Below are 13,851 nucleotides of genomic sequence, written 5' to 3'. Positions count from 1 at the left end.
GTTGAAAAAAGACACAAGTTCATCTAGTTCAGCCAATGTGGTCAAAAGACAACACTGGTGACCAGTGTCAAAAAAACACTCCTCAAATACATGTGAATTTAACAGTAAAAAACAAACAATTTTAATAAAACGCACTGCAAACACACCGCAAATGCACTGCAAAAGCACCAAAAACACATTAATGCAACTTAGGGCTCTTTCACACAGGCGGTCCGATCAGATCCGCCTGTCAGTTTTTTAGGCGGATCTGATCGGATCCTCCATGCAGCTCTATGGGGCAGCGGGTGTCAGCGGAAATCACCTCCGCTGACACCCGCTGCCATCCGCATCCGATCCTGTGCTGAAATCTGGACGGATGGAAACCCTATTTTTCCATCCGTTCAGTAATCGGAGCGGAGCGGATCTGATGAGAGCGGACAAGCAGTCCGCTCTCCTCCGATCCCCCATAGAGGGCAGCGGGTGCTGAGACACCTCCCTCTCCGCTCTGCAAGCGGAGACGGAGCTGTCATCCGCCCGGCTCAGCGGGGATCGCGGATCGATCCCCGCTGAGCAACACGGATCCGCCTGCGGAGGCGGACCGTGTGAAAGAGCCCTTAGTAATAAATAAATAAGCAATGACAAAAAAATGCACTGCAAGCACACATGTAAAGGCAACTCAGCAAAAATAAATAAATAAATACATAAATAAATCCAATAGTGACAAAAAAACGCCTTGCAAATGCACCACAAATGCAAAACGCGCCACAAAAACATGTAAATGCAACAAAAAATACAAAAATACAAAAATGAAATAAAGTCAAAAACACTCTGCAAACACATTTGAATGTAAAAAAATAATGACAAAAAAATGCAAAGCAAACGCACCAAAAACACATGTTAATGCAACTCAGTAATAAATAAGTAAATAAGGACAAAAATGCACTGCAAGCACACCAAAAATAAATAAATATCCAATGACAAAAAACGTCCCGCAAATTCACTGCAAATGCACTACAAATGCAAAACACACCGCAAACACACGTAAATGCAACTCAATAAAAAATAAAATGAACAAAAGAAAAAAAAAAATAATTAAATAAATAAATAATGACAAAACCCCACTACAAATGACAAAAAACGTCCTGCAAATGCACTACAAATGCAAAACACACCGCAAACACACGTAAATGCAACTCAATAAATAATGACAAAACCCCACTACAAATGACAAAAAACGTCCTGCAAATGCACTACAAATGCAAAACACACCACAAACACACGTAAATGCAACTCAATAAAAAAATAAAAATTAAAAAAAAATAATAATAATAGTAATTAAATAAATAAATAATGACAAAACCCCACTACAAACGCACTGCAAACATATGTAAATGCAACTTAATAAAAACAAAAAAACAACAGTGACAAAAACCTCACTGCAATCACAATGCAAATGCATGTATATGCAAAATCGAAATAGATAAATAATAATGTCCTCACATCAAGGGAGATCAAGTCCACTCAACACACACAAGTTAGTGTGACACCACTTACTTCTGTTTCTAACCGAACCTTTGTCTAATTCAGTGAGGGAAATCTGCTGTCTAGGCCAGTGTTAGGTAGATGATAGGAAAATCAAACACATATTATTCATAGATAAAATACGATGTTTCCTAAATAAATCTTATTTCTGTACCAATGCCAATAATCATCTTTCAGTTCAAAACAAAAAAACAAATTCTGTTTTGTATCGGTTCAGTAAAGAAATACAACCTAAAATCCATGAATAATTTTCCTGTAACATAGCTGGCCTTAATATTTTCCTTGTATATTTAACAGATGATCTTCCTATTCCAGAAATGCCATCACTGCTTAGCAATCCCGAGGATAAATCCTAAACATGCAATGTCAATAGCACACCTAGGGCCTAGAAGATTAGAAGAGCGATAAGTGCGGATACTCTGAGCTCTACACCGCCAAGACTGAAACTACGGAGGACGATTATCTTTCATGTTAGCAGGTCTATTAAATTGTCAAATTGATCGTTTGATTACCATATCAATTCAAACTGACCTTGCACCATGCAATCTGATTGTGCAATCTCCAACAAGCCTGCAGTCTGAAGCCTGTACAAAATATAGGATTGTTTGGGTAAGCCCTCCCATTACCTGGATTTGCTGAATTTAACCACTTAAGCCCCGGAAGATTATACCCCCTTCCTGACCAGGGCCTATTTTGCGATTCGGCACTGCATGACTTTAACGGACAATTGCGCGGTCGTGCGACATTGTAACTAAACAAATTTGGCGTCCTTTTTTTTCCCACAAACAGAGCTTTCTTTTGGTGGTATTTGATCACCTGTGCAATTTTTTGATCATGCGCTATAAACAAAAAAAGAGCGTCAATTTTGCAAAAATAACAATATTTTTCACATTTTTTTATATGAAATTCCCCCCAAAAAAATTTAAAAATCAAAATTTTTTAACATTTTCGGCCAATTTGTTTTATGCTACATATGTTTGGTAAAAAAAATCGCAAAAAGCGTATTTTGATTGGTTTGCGCAAAAGTTATTGCGTTTACTAACTAAGGGAAAGATTTTTGTAATTTTTGTTGTTTTCAAGTTTAACGCGTAATGGCGGCGATCTGCAATTTTTTTTGCGGTACTGCGACATTGCGGCGGACAGATCGGACCCTTAACTGACATTTTTGGGGTTACCAGTGACATTACTACAGTAATCAGTGCTATAAATATGCACTGTTACTGTAAAATTACACTGGCAGTGAAGGGGTTAACTTTTTTGAGAGGGAGGGGTGGTGTGTCCCTAGGGGCGTGATTCTAACTGTGATTGGCTGTGGCTTGAGGTGTAGGAACAATGATCAACGGTCCTACATAGTAGAACCATATGATCACTATTCCTACACAGGGGAGAATGACAGGCGGCTTGTTTACATCAGCCGCCCGCCTTTATCCCTCTCCCCCGACGATCGCCGAGTGACCGGCAGACATCGGGTCCGCCAGTCACACACGCGGGGGGGTCCGTGACCGCGCGGGAGCGCGCCTCCGGGGGCGCGCGCTCGCTCCCTAGACCCTCACAGGCTAGCGACATAGTACTACGTCGCTCTGCCTGTGAGGGGCTGACCGCCGCAGTAAATAGTCGTGCGGCGGTCGGCAAGCGGTTAAAGCAGATCGTACAATCGGATTGTAACATGTAGGGCAGGGTTTAGGTTGATTGCTGGCTTTTTAAACTCTGCCCATGCATGTTTAAAAAATTCTACTAGAATTATGACCCATAGCATAGTGAGTACCAATAATTAGGGCCCATCTCCGGAGAAATAAAACATTGTCCCTTGCTAGGGAGCCTACTGCCACATTGCAAGGGTTAAAGGTTTGTTTAGGTCTAATGGTGACCACACACGATTCGATTCATTTAAAGCAGTGGTCTCTAAACTGTGGCCCTTTGCTTGCCTCTAACCAGCCCTTGGGATACTAGTCCATCTACTGATATGAGACATTGAAGTTGATTTACTAAAACTGGAGAGTGCAAAATCTGGTGCAGCTGTGCATGGTAGCCAATCAGCATCTAACTTCAGCTTGTTCAGTAAGGTCCCTTTCATACTTTTTCAACTTGTCTTGCGACTTGGGACTGCAAAGTCGCATGACAAGTCATACCCCATGATTTCCAATGAGTACTGTTCATATCTGTGCGACTTCAAGTCGCAACAACTTCAAAGTAGTCCCTGCACTACTTTGGTCCGACTTTGATGCGTTTTGCGGGCTATTGACCTCAAGATTAGACAGGCATTGCTTCAAGTCCAGTCAAAATTGCGGCAAGAAATTGCAGTAAAATCTAACAACTTTTAGTTCGCACAAGTGTGAAAAGGGCCTTCAGCTTTAACAAAAAAAAATAGGAAGCTGATTGGTTTCTATGCAAGCGGCACTGGATTTTGCACTTTCTAGTTTTAGTAAATCAACCCCACTATTCTCACCAATGACACCAACAATGGGGCATAATTCCCCCATCACTGACACCAACAACGGGGCATAATTCCCACCAATGACACCAACAATGGGGCATAATTCCCCCATCACTGACACCAACAACGGGGCATAATTCCCACCACTGACACCAACAATGGGGCATAATTCCCACCACTGACACCAACAATGGGGCATAATTCCCCCATCACTGACACCAACAATGGGGCATAATTCCCACCAGTGACACCAACAATGGGGCATAATTCCCACCACTGACACCAACAATGGAGCATAATTCCCACCACTGACACCAACAATGGGGCATAATTCCCACCACTGACACCAACAATGGGGCATAATTCCCACCACTGACACCAACAATGGGGCATAATTCCCACCACTGACACCAACAATGGAGCATAATTCCCACCACTGACACCAACAATGGGGCATAATTCCCACCACTGACACCAACAATGGGGCATAATTCCCACCACTGACACCAACAATGGGGCATAATTCCCCCATCACTGACACCAACAATGGGGCATAATTCCCACCACTGACACCAACAATGGGGCATAATTCCCACCACTGACACCAACAATGGGGCATAATTCCCACCACTGACACCAACAATGGGGCATAATTCCCACCAGTGACACCAACAATGGGGCATAATTCCCACCACTGACACCGACAATGGGGCATAATTCCCACCACTGACACCAACAATGGGGCATAATTCCCACCACTGACACCAACAATGGGGCATAATTCCCACCACTAACATCAAAATAGGAGCACTGTTCCTCCCCCTAGTATCAAAGATGGGGCATTGTTTACTCTCACTGATGCCAGGGCAATTTCTACCCCCACTGGCAACGGCCCAGCCCCCCTAAAGTATGATAGACAGTAAATTGGCCCTTTGTTTAGAAAGTTTGGAGATCCTTGAATTAAACAATTGATCTGCGATTCAATCAAAGCCATCAAATCTGCCAAAAAACAAACAACCATAACTTCCCTTCTGAACAATTTAGACTCAATTTCCATTGGATTCGATCAAACTCAATCGGCCAGGGTGGAAATTTACTAATGGTTTTGCACCGATCAACAATGCTGAGATACTTTGTTTATGAATTTGATCCTATTTCAATCGATCCGATTAGGAAACCAGAGATTGATGACAGAATTGTAAGTTACAATCAAATAGTGACTATCGATCAAAATACATTCCCTGTGGGTGACATGTTAATCGACTAGGTTGTCAACTATAGATTAATTGTTCTAAATGGAAAATATAGATTGGAAATTGATCATTTATTGAAGTGTGTATGGCCACCATAAAGCCACATGTACACAGAGGCCAAATTTCGGCCGGTATTGGGCGGTTCAACAAAAAACATCAGCCCATGTGTATGGCAGCCTGTCTGACAGAAGCTGGTTGAACTTTACGTCTTCTGTAGAACGGGCATACCGGAAAAACCTCTGCCTATCAGCATGCGGTCAGTGCTCACAGCCAATGACCAGCGTGGACCAGTGTGTTCTAGTGGGGGGAGGGGGGGCATTCCCACTCTCAGAACACAGTAGCTCAGTGGGGAGATCTCTGTACTAGCATTGCATAGTTAGAGACAGAGACCTCCTCCCGAGCTCCTCAGTGTGTACCAGGCATTAGCAGCTTCTGTGTGCCGAGGCATAAAATCCCTGATGCTTTCTGGCTCCTAGGGGGCTGCATGTGCCACGTATAGCTGCCAATACAAGTGATCGGCTGTAAACGACTGTGCTATAAGCGTTTACCCACGCAAGTGTGCACACTGTACAAGCATGTGTTGGTAAGGGCTGATGAAGCGTCTACCCAAGGGGCCACTAAAAGCACTTTTATTTGCCTGATCTTCCATTCCTCCCACAGCCGGAGCTCTCCTTTCCTCCTTTACGCCCTCGCGGTGGACTGTCCCTTAACAACCTCATGCTTAATGTGGGTCTATGGCAACCTTTCTCAACCTTTTCAACACAGAGGAACCCTTGAAATGTGCGACTTCAGAGTAGTCCCTTCACTACTTTAGTTCGACTTTAAAGCGACTTGAGGTCCATAGACCTCAAGATTACACAGGCATTGCTTCAAGTTGCTTCAAAGTCACGCCACATTCGCATCAAAGTCTTGCAACTTTCAGGTCGTACAAGTGTTAAGTTATTGTTTCCCTATGCATAACTGACCCATATGATTAGATAGCTGACGAAAGGTAGCTGAGCTCATACTCAGTTTCCCATATATATCTTTGACTTTTCCTGAGATCAAACCAATTAGTACAGATCTTGTTTACCATATAGGCCTCATGCACACAGAGCTTAAAAAGCACCATAGGCAGAAGAAAACCCAACAAAGGCACTTTCGGAGAGTTTTAGTTGAAAAAACACGCCAAATCGTCTAAACGCGCACAGCATTGGAGCAATAATGCATTTCAATGACCTGGTCATAACTATTCTGCCTAGAGGAATGCATTAACGCTGAAATGCTAAACGCGCAAAAAGGCACATGCAATATGTGGCTTTAAGCACCGTTTTTCTACCACAGTTTCCTGCCAGGAGTATAACCACTTGCCGACCGCAATGCTTATATATATATATATATATATATATATATATATAACTTTTCCCCTCCAGCTTACCGTTTCTCGGGCTTACCGTTTTTACAGTCGCACCTGAGAGACGATAGGGTCACACGGCTGGCCATAGAGGTTATCAGAGACCAGATTGTCTCTGATCACCTCTTCGGTCTTGGAGGACCAGAGCAACGTTATAACGTCACTTCCGGTTTTGGGCAGAAGTAAACAATCATTTTATTTTTAATAAATAAAGAACTAGAAACATTTTGATGGGACTTTAAATGAGTTATACATATTTTTATTAAGCAAAAGATATTTTTTTTTTTTAATCTTTTGCTTTTAAAGGTAGAGGAGAGATTTGGGATCTCATTGACCCCCAGATCTCTCCATAAAGAGGACCTGTCATCCCTTATTTCTATTACAAGGGATGTTTACATTCCTCGTAATAGGAATAAAAGTGGTAAAAAAGAAATAAACAAAGGGACAGTGTAAAAAAATAAATAAATAAGAAAAAAAAAAAATTTAAAGTGTGCCCATCCCTCCATGCTCACGCACAGAAGCACATAAGTAAGTCGCACACGCATATAAAAATGGTGTTCCCACCACACATGTGAGGTAACGCCGCAAAGGTTTGAGTGTAGGCAATCATTCTAGTGCTATACCACCTCAGTAACTCTAATCAGGTAACCTGTAAAATATTTTAAAGCGTCGCCTATGGAGATTTTTAAGTATCATAGTTTGTCACCATTCCATGAGCATGCGCAATTTTTAAAGCCTGACATGTTAGGTATCTATTTACTCAGCGTAACATCATCTTTTATATTTGACCAAAGAATTGGGCAATATATCTTTTTTTTAAGCCCAATTGACACAGGATTGGCACAATATTTATTTATTCATATATTTTAGAGCGAGGGATTAGAACTATTTAAATGTATACTTTTTTTTGCATTAAAATTCGTTAGTGTATTTGTTTTTTTAATTGCATTTGAAAAAATGCTGCGCAAATACCGTGTGCCATAACATATTGCAACAATTGCCATTTTATTCTCTAGGGCCTCTGCTAAAAAAATAAATATAATGTTTTTGGGGTTCTTAGAGCCCATTCAGACTAGCGCGACACGACTTTGGGGGGCGACCTGTGAAGTCGCGTGCACCGCTGTGCCCCGCGACTTCGGCGTGACTTGCAGAGACTTCACATAATGGAAGTCTATGCAAGTCGCTCCGAGGTCGCCCCAAAGTAGTACAGGACCCTTTTTCTAAGTCGGAGCGACTTGTGTCGCTCCTATTAGAATGGGTCCTGTGCTAATCAATGGACCGCGACATACCGCGACTTGTCAGGCTGACAAGTCGCCTGACAAGTCGCGCTAATGTGAATGGGCTCTAAGTACGTTTTTTTTAGCAAAACATAGTGATTTAATTTTGTAAACAAAAAGTGGCAGAAAAGACCTTATCTTCAAGTGGATAATCCTTTTACGCACCATACTGAAATCGATCATGTGGTTAAAAGGGTTCTGCAAGGACTCCGGATTGGTCACGGTCTACAACATGAATCAGATATGTCGGCAAGACACCAACAAGCTTGGCTTGTTTCAATGTGTGAAGCTCTTTATTCTTGTATGATCACATACGTAAGCTTTTCTAATTGACAATGCAAGTATGATCACATAAGAAAGCTTTTCTATTTATCATAGAAGAATAAAGAGAGCTTTTCACTTTGTATCAGGTTTGTTGTCGGGCTGGTGACATATCTGATCCTCGTTTAACATTTAAGTCTCATTTTCAATGCCCTTCTTTTTAATTGGCAATGGATGTATTAGAAATGAAAGGATCACACGGGAAGTGCTCCTGTGTTGATGATAGAGATATACTGAAAGAGATCTTGTAAATCCTGATGACACGGTATGGAGAAAACATTGTTCTTGTAGGTGTCATTCGTCTTGTAGGCGGCACAACCTTCTATGAGATAAAGTAGGAAATCCTCAGCAAGCAGCAAGCACAGCAGCGGCTGCCCATCCTCCTAATCGTTAAGGACAGTTGTGACCCTGGCCGTAGGACTGGATGGTTAAAGCCGTATTAAACTCAAAAACAAAAAGATGTAATATATTGCAATTTACCAATTATTAGAAAGGCTGCATCCGTTTTCTTATTTTTAGCCCTTTTTTCCTTTATATTTTCTCAGCCAGCAAGTCTGTTATTTTTCAACATAGTTCATATTCCCATTGCCCACCTTCCTGGGTATAGGCACATCTGTTGTGGGTGCTGCAGCGATCACCAGCTGGACACGGGATCTATCACAGATATACATACATAATAGCCAGCATACCATGGATCTTGTACAGCAGTCCGAAGAAACTTTTTATTGCAAAGGGATCACATCAGGATAAATGCAACGTTTCGGAGTCACGCAGGACCCCTTCGTCAGGCATGCAAGAAACGTTTTATTGCAAAGGGATCACATCAGGATAAATGTAACATTTCGGAGTCACGCAGGACCACTTCGTCAGGCATGCAAGACAGTTTTTTATTGCAAAGGGATCACATCACATCAGGATAAGTGCAACATTTCAGAGTCATGCAGGACCCCTTCGTCAGGCATGCAAGAAACTTTTTATTGCAAAGGGATCACATCGGGATAAGTGCAACGTTTCGGAGTCACGCAAGACCCCATTCATCAGGCATGCCTGACAAAGGGGTCCTGTGTGACTCCGAAACATTGCACTTATCCAGATGTGATGTCATCCCTTTGCAATAAAAAGTTTCTTGCATGCCTGACGAAGGGGTCCTGCATGACTCTGAAATGTTGCACTTATCCTGATGTGATGTCATCCCTTTGCAATAAAAAGTTTCTTGCATGCCTGACGAAGGGGTCCTGCATGACTCTGAAATGTTGCACTTATCCAGATGTGATGTGATCCCTTTGCAATAAAAAGTTTCTTGCATGCCTGACGAAGGGGTGCTATGTGACTCCGAAACGTTGCACTTATCCTGATGTGATCCCTTTGCAATAAAAAGTTTCTTGAATGCCTGACGAAGGGGTCCTGCGTAACTCCAAAATGTTGCACTTATCCTGATGTGATCCCTTTGCAATAAAGTTTCTTCGGACTGCTGTGCAAGATCCATGGTGTGCTGGTGAATATGTATGTTTCTCTGTTATTTTTCAACTTCCTTTAACAGACTTAAAGAGGAGTTCCACCCCCCACGAAAAAAAAAAGAAAAGTCAGCAGCTACAAATAATGTAGCTGCTGACTTTTAATATTAGGACACCTACCTGTCCAGGGTTCCCATGATGTCGGCACCCGAAGCCGATTTTCGGATTGGCTCTCAGGTGCTGCCGCTGGAATTCAAGGTAAGGGAAACCGGCAGTGAAGTCTTTAGGCTTCACAGCTGGTTCCCTACTGTGCATGCCCAAAGCGCGCTGCGCTTTCTTATTGGCCCGGAGGCGGCGGGGGAGGGAGGAGGGGGGCTGAACTTCAGAGGGACGACACTAGTGCTGTCTCCCGGGAGTGGGGAAGGGTACTTGTCAAAAACAGGTACCCGTTCCCTCCTCTGCCCTGAAAGGTGCCCAATGTGGCACCGGAGGGGGGGGGGAATCATAAGCAGAAGTTCCACTTTTAGGTGGAGCTCTGCTTTAACTATCCAGCAAAAGTAGCAGTTACAGAGTCGGGACAAACAATTTAATACTGACAGGGGTGCTTACAATGGTAAGACAATTAGAAAAACGGGATTCTGCATGTTGAGCGTAGTCAGGCAGAAAAAGGCTAAAGTGTGAATAGGGGAGGCTAAGGCTAGCCATGAACTGTTAGTTTTCTTCAGTGTGAATAGATAAAAAAGGTTTCTCCATGCACACAAGTAAGTAAGATGGAAGAATCCTCTTCACCAGGACATTATATTCAGAAAGCAGCACCTACCACTGCCAGATCAGGGTCCATGCACACTAGCAGTAGAACAAAATGCAGAACCTCTGGCAGAAAAAGTGGCATAAAAATGCACCTAGTGGCTCATATTGCACAGGAGTTGAGGAAAGTTTATGGGCATTTGCTTTTATAAGCATTTTTTCCAAACCAAATCATTTTTCATTCATTTTTTCATTTCATTTTTCACTATATTTCATTTTTCACTTGAAAACTCTAAATGCTCCTAAACTTGCATTTAGCATTTATTCTGCTTGAAAACACCTCTCAAAAACACACCTGTGATGGGTTTTTTCTGCCTCTAAACTCTTTTTTTGAAAAATGCCTCTAAAAGCTCTAATGTGCATTTAAATGGGCTCAAACCGCACTGCAAAGAATCACATGCAATTTGAACAGGAATGGGGTGCAATTCCTGTCCGAATCGCATTCGGGTTTCCCACACTGTGTGAATCCAGGCTGGAGTCACTACTATTACTACAGGTGCTTATATAGTGCTGTCAATTTACACAGAGATTCACATATATATTGTACATTTACATCAGTCCCTGCCCTCAAGGAGCTTAGAATCTAAGAGCGCTGATACTGATCTGCTGCAAAAACATATGTATTTTGTCATGATTTTTCTGTGATTTTACCGCGTCAGCGGTGCGGTTTTTAAAGGGCATGTGACTCAAAAACTGCAGCAAAAACGCACTGTGGTCGCGTTTTGCTACGATTTCCATTGCTTTCAATGGCAAGGTGTGTTTTTTTCTAGCTCCCCAAACATGCTCCAAAGACGCTGCAAGCAGGATTTTTTTCACCACAACAGAAGCACACTGCCCCCGTTTGAACACATTCATTGATTTTAAAGGGAAGTATTTTTCTTCAGCTTTTCAGGCACTTTTTTTAGTGTTTGAAAAGCTCCTGTGTGAAAGGGCCCTAAGTTACATTCATACAGTATGACAAGCCTAGGTTAACACAGGAGTGGTGGGGGAAACTGCATGTGATTTGGATAGGAATCACACCACATTCCTGTTTAAATCATGTTATTCTTTGCAGTGCGATTTGAGCCTATTAATTTTGTATAATTGCACCGTAAGGCCAGGTTAACACATATGCGAATTTGAATGTGGATTTCTCGCATCCAATTCGCATGACAGGAGAGTGTGACCCGCTCTCTATGTCGGGCAAGGCCTTTGCACAGCTTTATGGCTCTCTAGGCCTATTGATATAGAGAGATCTATTTTAAAATATATGTGTGTGTATCATTTTTTGTTATGCTCTGTTTGCCTTTTTTATATACTTGTTAAATAAAAATTGAAATTAATGTTTTAACTCCAATTGTACAATTTTTGTACGGTACCACTAAAATCCCCACAGCCCCCTCTTTTTCTTTTTTCTGTTATCTATGGTTTTTCTTTTATCCCCCTTTTCTCTCTCTTTCTTTCTTTTCTTGCTTTTTCCTACGTTTTTCTTTACTCTCTTTCTCCTCTGCTCTTTGGACTTATTAGTCCTGTTTGACATTGTCAACTCCATTGGGACGTAGGTACCTTGAATATGTTCTATATATCTACCCCAACACAATCAAATTTCCTTTACGCTCTCAATGGAGGTTTAAACAGCTCCGGGGCGACTGCGGTCCGCACTTAAAATGGGTCCTGTGCGTCTTTGATTCAGGCAAAAATTTGGACCTGATTCACACCAGAATCGGTGAACAGGGACGCATACTGTGACCTACCTAAAGGTATCGGTTTCAGGTATCAGAGTATTTACACTTGTGCAAATGCTTAGAATCAGCAGTGATACCGGTATTGATGCAGCCCTAGAAATTAGTTAGAAAAGAAAATTTGGACCTATAATATGGACCTGATTCGCACCAGAATTGGTGAACAGGGACGCACCAGACCGCATGCCGTGACCTACCTAAAGGTATCAGTTTCAGGTATCGGAGTATTTGTACTCGTGCAAATGCTTCGAATCAGCAGTGATACTGGGATTGATGCAACCCTAGAAATGAGTTAGAAAATAAAATTTGGACCTATAATATGGACCTGATTCGCACCAGAATTGGTGAACAGGGATGCACCAAACCCCATGACGTGACCTACCTAAAGGTATCAGTTTCAGGTATCGGAGTATTTGTACTTGTGCAAATGCTTCGAATCAGCAGTGATACTGGTATTGATGCAACCTTAGAAAGGAGTCGAGAATTTGGACCATATTTGGACCAGCATATGACCATCGTTAGTACTACAGTTGGCACACCCAATGGGCAGCTCAATGGTTCACGAGTTGACGGAAAGTATTCTTATTAAATACACAGGACCGATATCGCTCCAACCGCCTTGCGGATACCATACCACGAAAAAGACAAGTACAAACCTACGGACGTAACGAAGAAGAACTCACCATTCTCCAGAGCCTGTGCCTTTTAACGCTGACGGATGTGGCCGTCACAATGATGTGAGATACAGACACCATGAAACCAAAAATGATGGCCAGCAGGGTCCTGACAGGCAGCAAAGCATAGGAGATGAACATCACCAACATGAGCTGCCACATTCCTTGCTCCGATGAAGAGGGGGGCTCCAAGCCATAGGCTCCCAGGGAAAAGGGACAACACAGAAAGGAGAAAGTGAAGCTGAAGAGCAAAGTCAGCTTGACGATCTGCTGCAGCTGGGTGACCTGCAGGTACTTGACATTGGTGACAATAAATAGGGAGACGAAGATGATACAGTGCACAGGATGGGACCCTTTGGAGATGCTGAGGCTGGGACCAGACATGAGCTCCACCAGGGCTAGGGTGGCCGTCATGATGATGAGGACCGCCAGAGCCTTCAAGGTGGAGGTCTGCTCCAGCTTCAGGTTGTAATTCTGGAAGAGGGATTCCAGCTCCTTGCAGTCGAACTCGTCTTCGCATGCGATGGAATCCAGAGGGGGGGCGGGGGAGCAGTGGCACTTCTTCCTTCTGGTTTTGACTTTCTGAAACGGTATTTCCTCCATATCAGGGCCATTCATAAACTGGAGGAGACAAGGAGAAGTCCTTCCCTGGCGATCATCCGAGATGACAAGTGATCCGATGACAGCAGCAGGCTTGGGATGAAGGTAGATTAGACCGTACCAAGACACTTCTCTAATCCAATCTACCTACATAGGAAGGGGGGCTCCCCCTGGGAACAACAAGGAGACCCACACCTTGGACGTGACACACACATCAATGGGAGATCATAGAGGAGAGGGGGATAGGAAATCAGTGTGCAATGAATGGACAGGCAGGAGAGGGAAAAAAAAATAAACAGCACTAGGTGGAAAAGCCGCTATATAGAATGAAAAGGTAATCCCCCCCTCCTACATCGGAGAGCATGTCTGTGTGCTCAGAGTCTGCGCACTAGGTGC

General features: G+C 42.8%; 1 protein-coding gene across 2 annotated transcripts in view; it reads right to left on the bottom strand.

The window, feature by feature from the left end:
* The window catches only part of ADCY1 (adenylate cyclase 1), a gene marked incomplete at its 5' end in the record, with an annotated part of 584,954 nt that extends 571,481 nt beyond the window's left edge, over window positions 1–13,473 (bottom strand). For both annotated transcript variants that reach the window (XM_082257737.1, XM_082257738.1), the window contains one exon: window positions 12,865–13,473. In XM_082257737.1, coding sequence (XP_082113863.1) covers window positions 12,865–13,473 — 609 coding nt within the window. The remainder of the gene's footprint in view (window positions 1–12,864) is intronic.
* Window positions 13,474–13,851: the final 378 nt, after the last annotated feature.

Source organism: Pelophylax lessonae (genome assembly GCF_965119305.1).
Source record: "Pelophylax lessonae genome assembly, chromosome: 5".
NCBI classification, from domain to species: Eukaryota; Metazoa; Chordata; class Amphibia; order Anura; family Ranidae; genus Pelophylax; species Pelophylax lessonae.
Note: the sequence above shows the minus strand (reverse complement) of the source record. Positions and strands in the feature narration are given on the sequence as shown.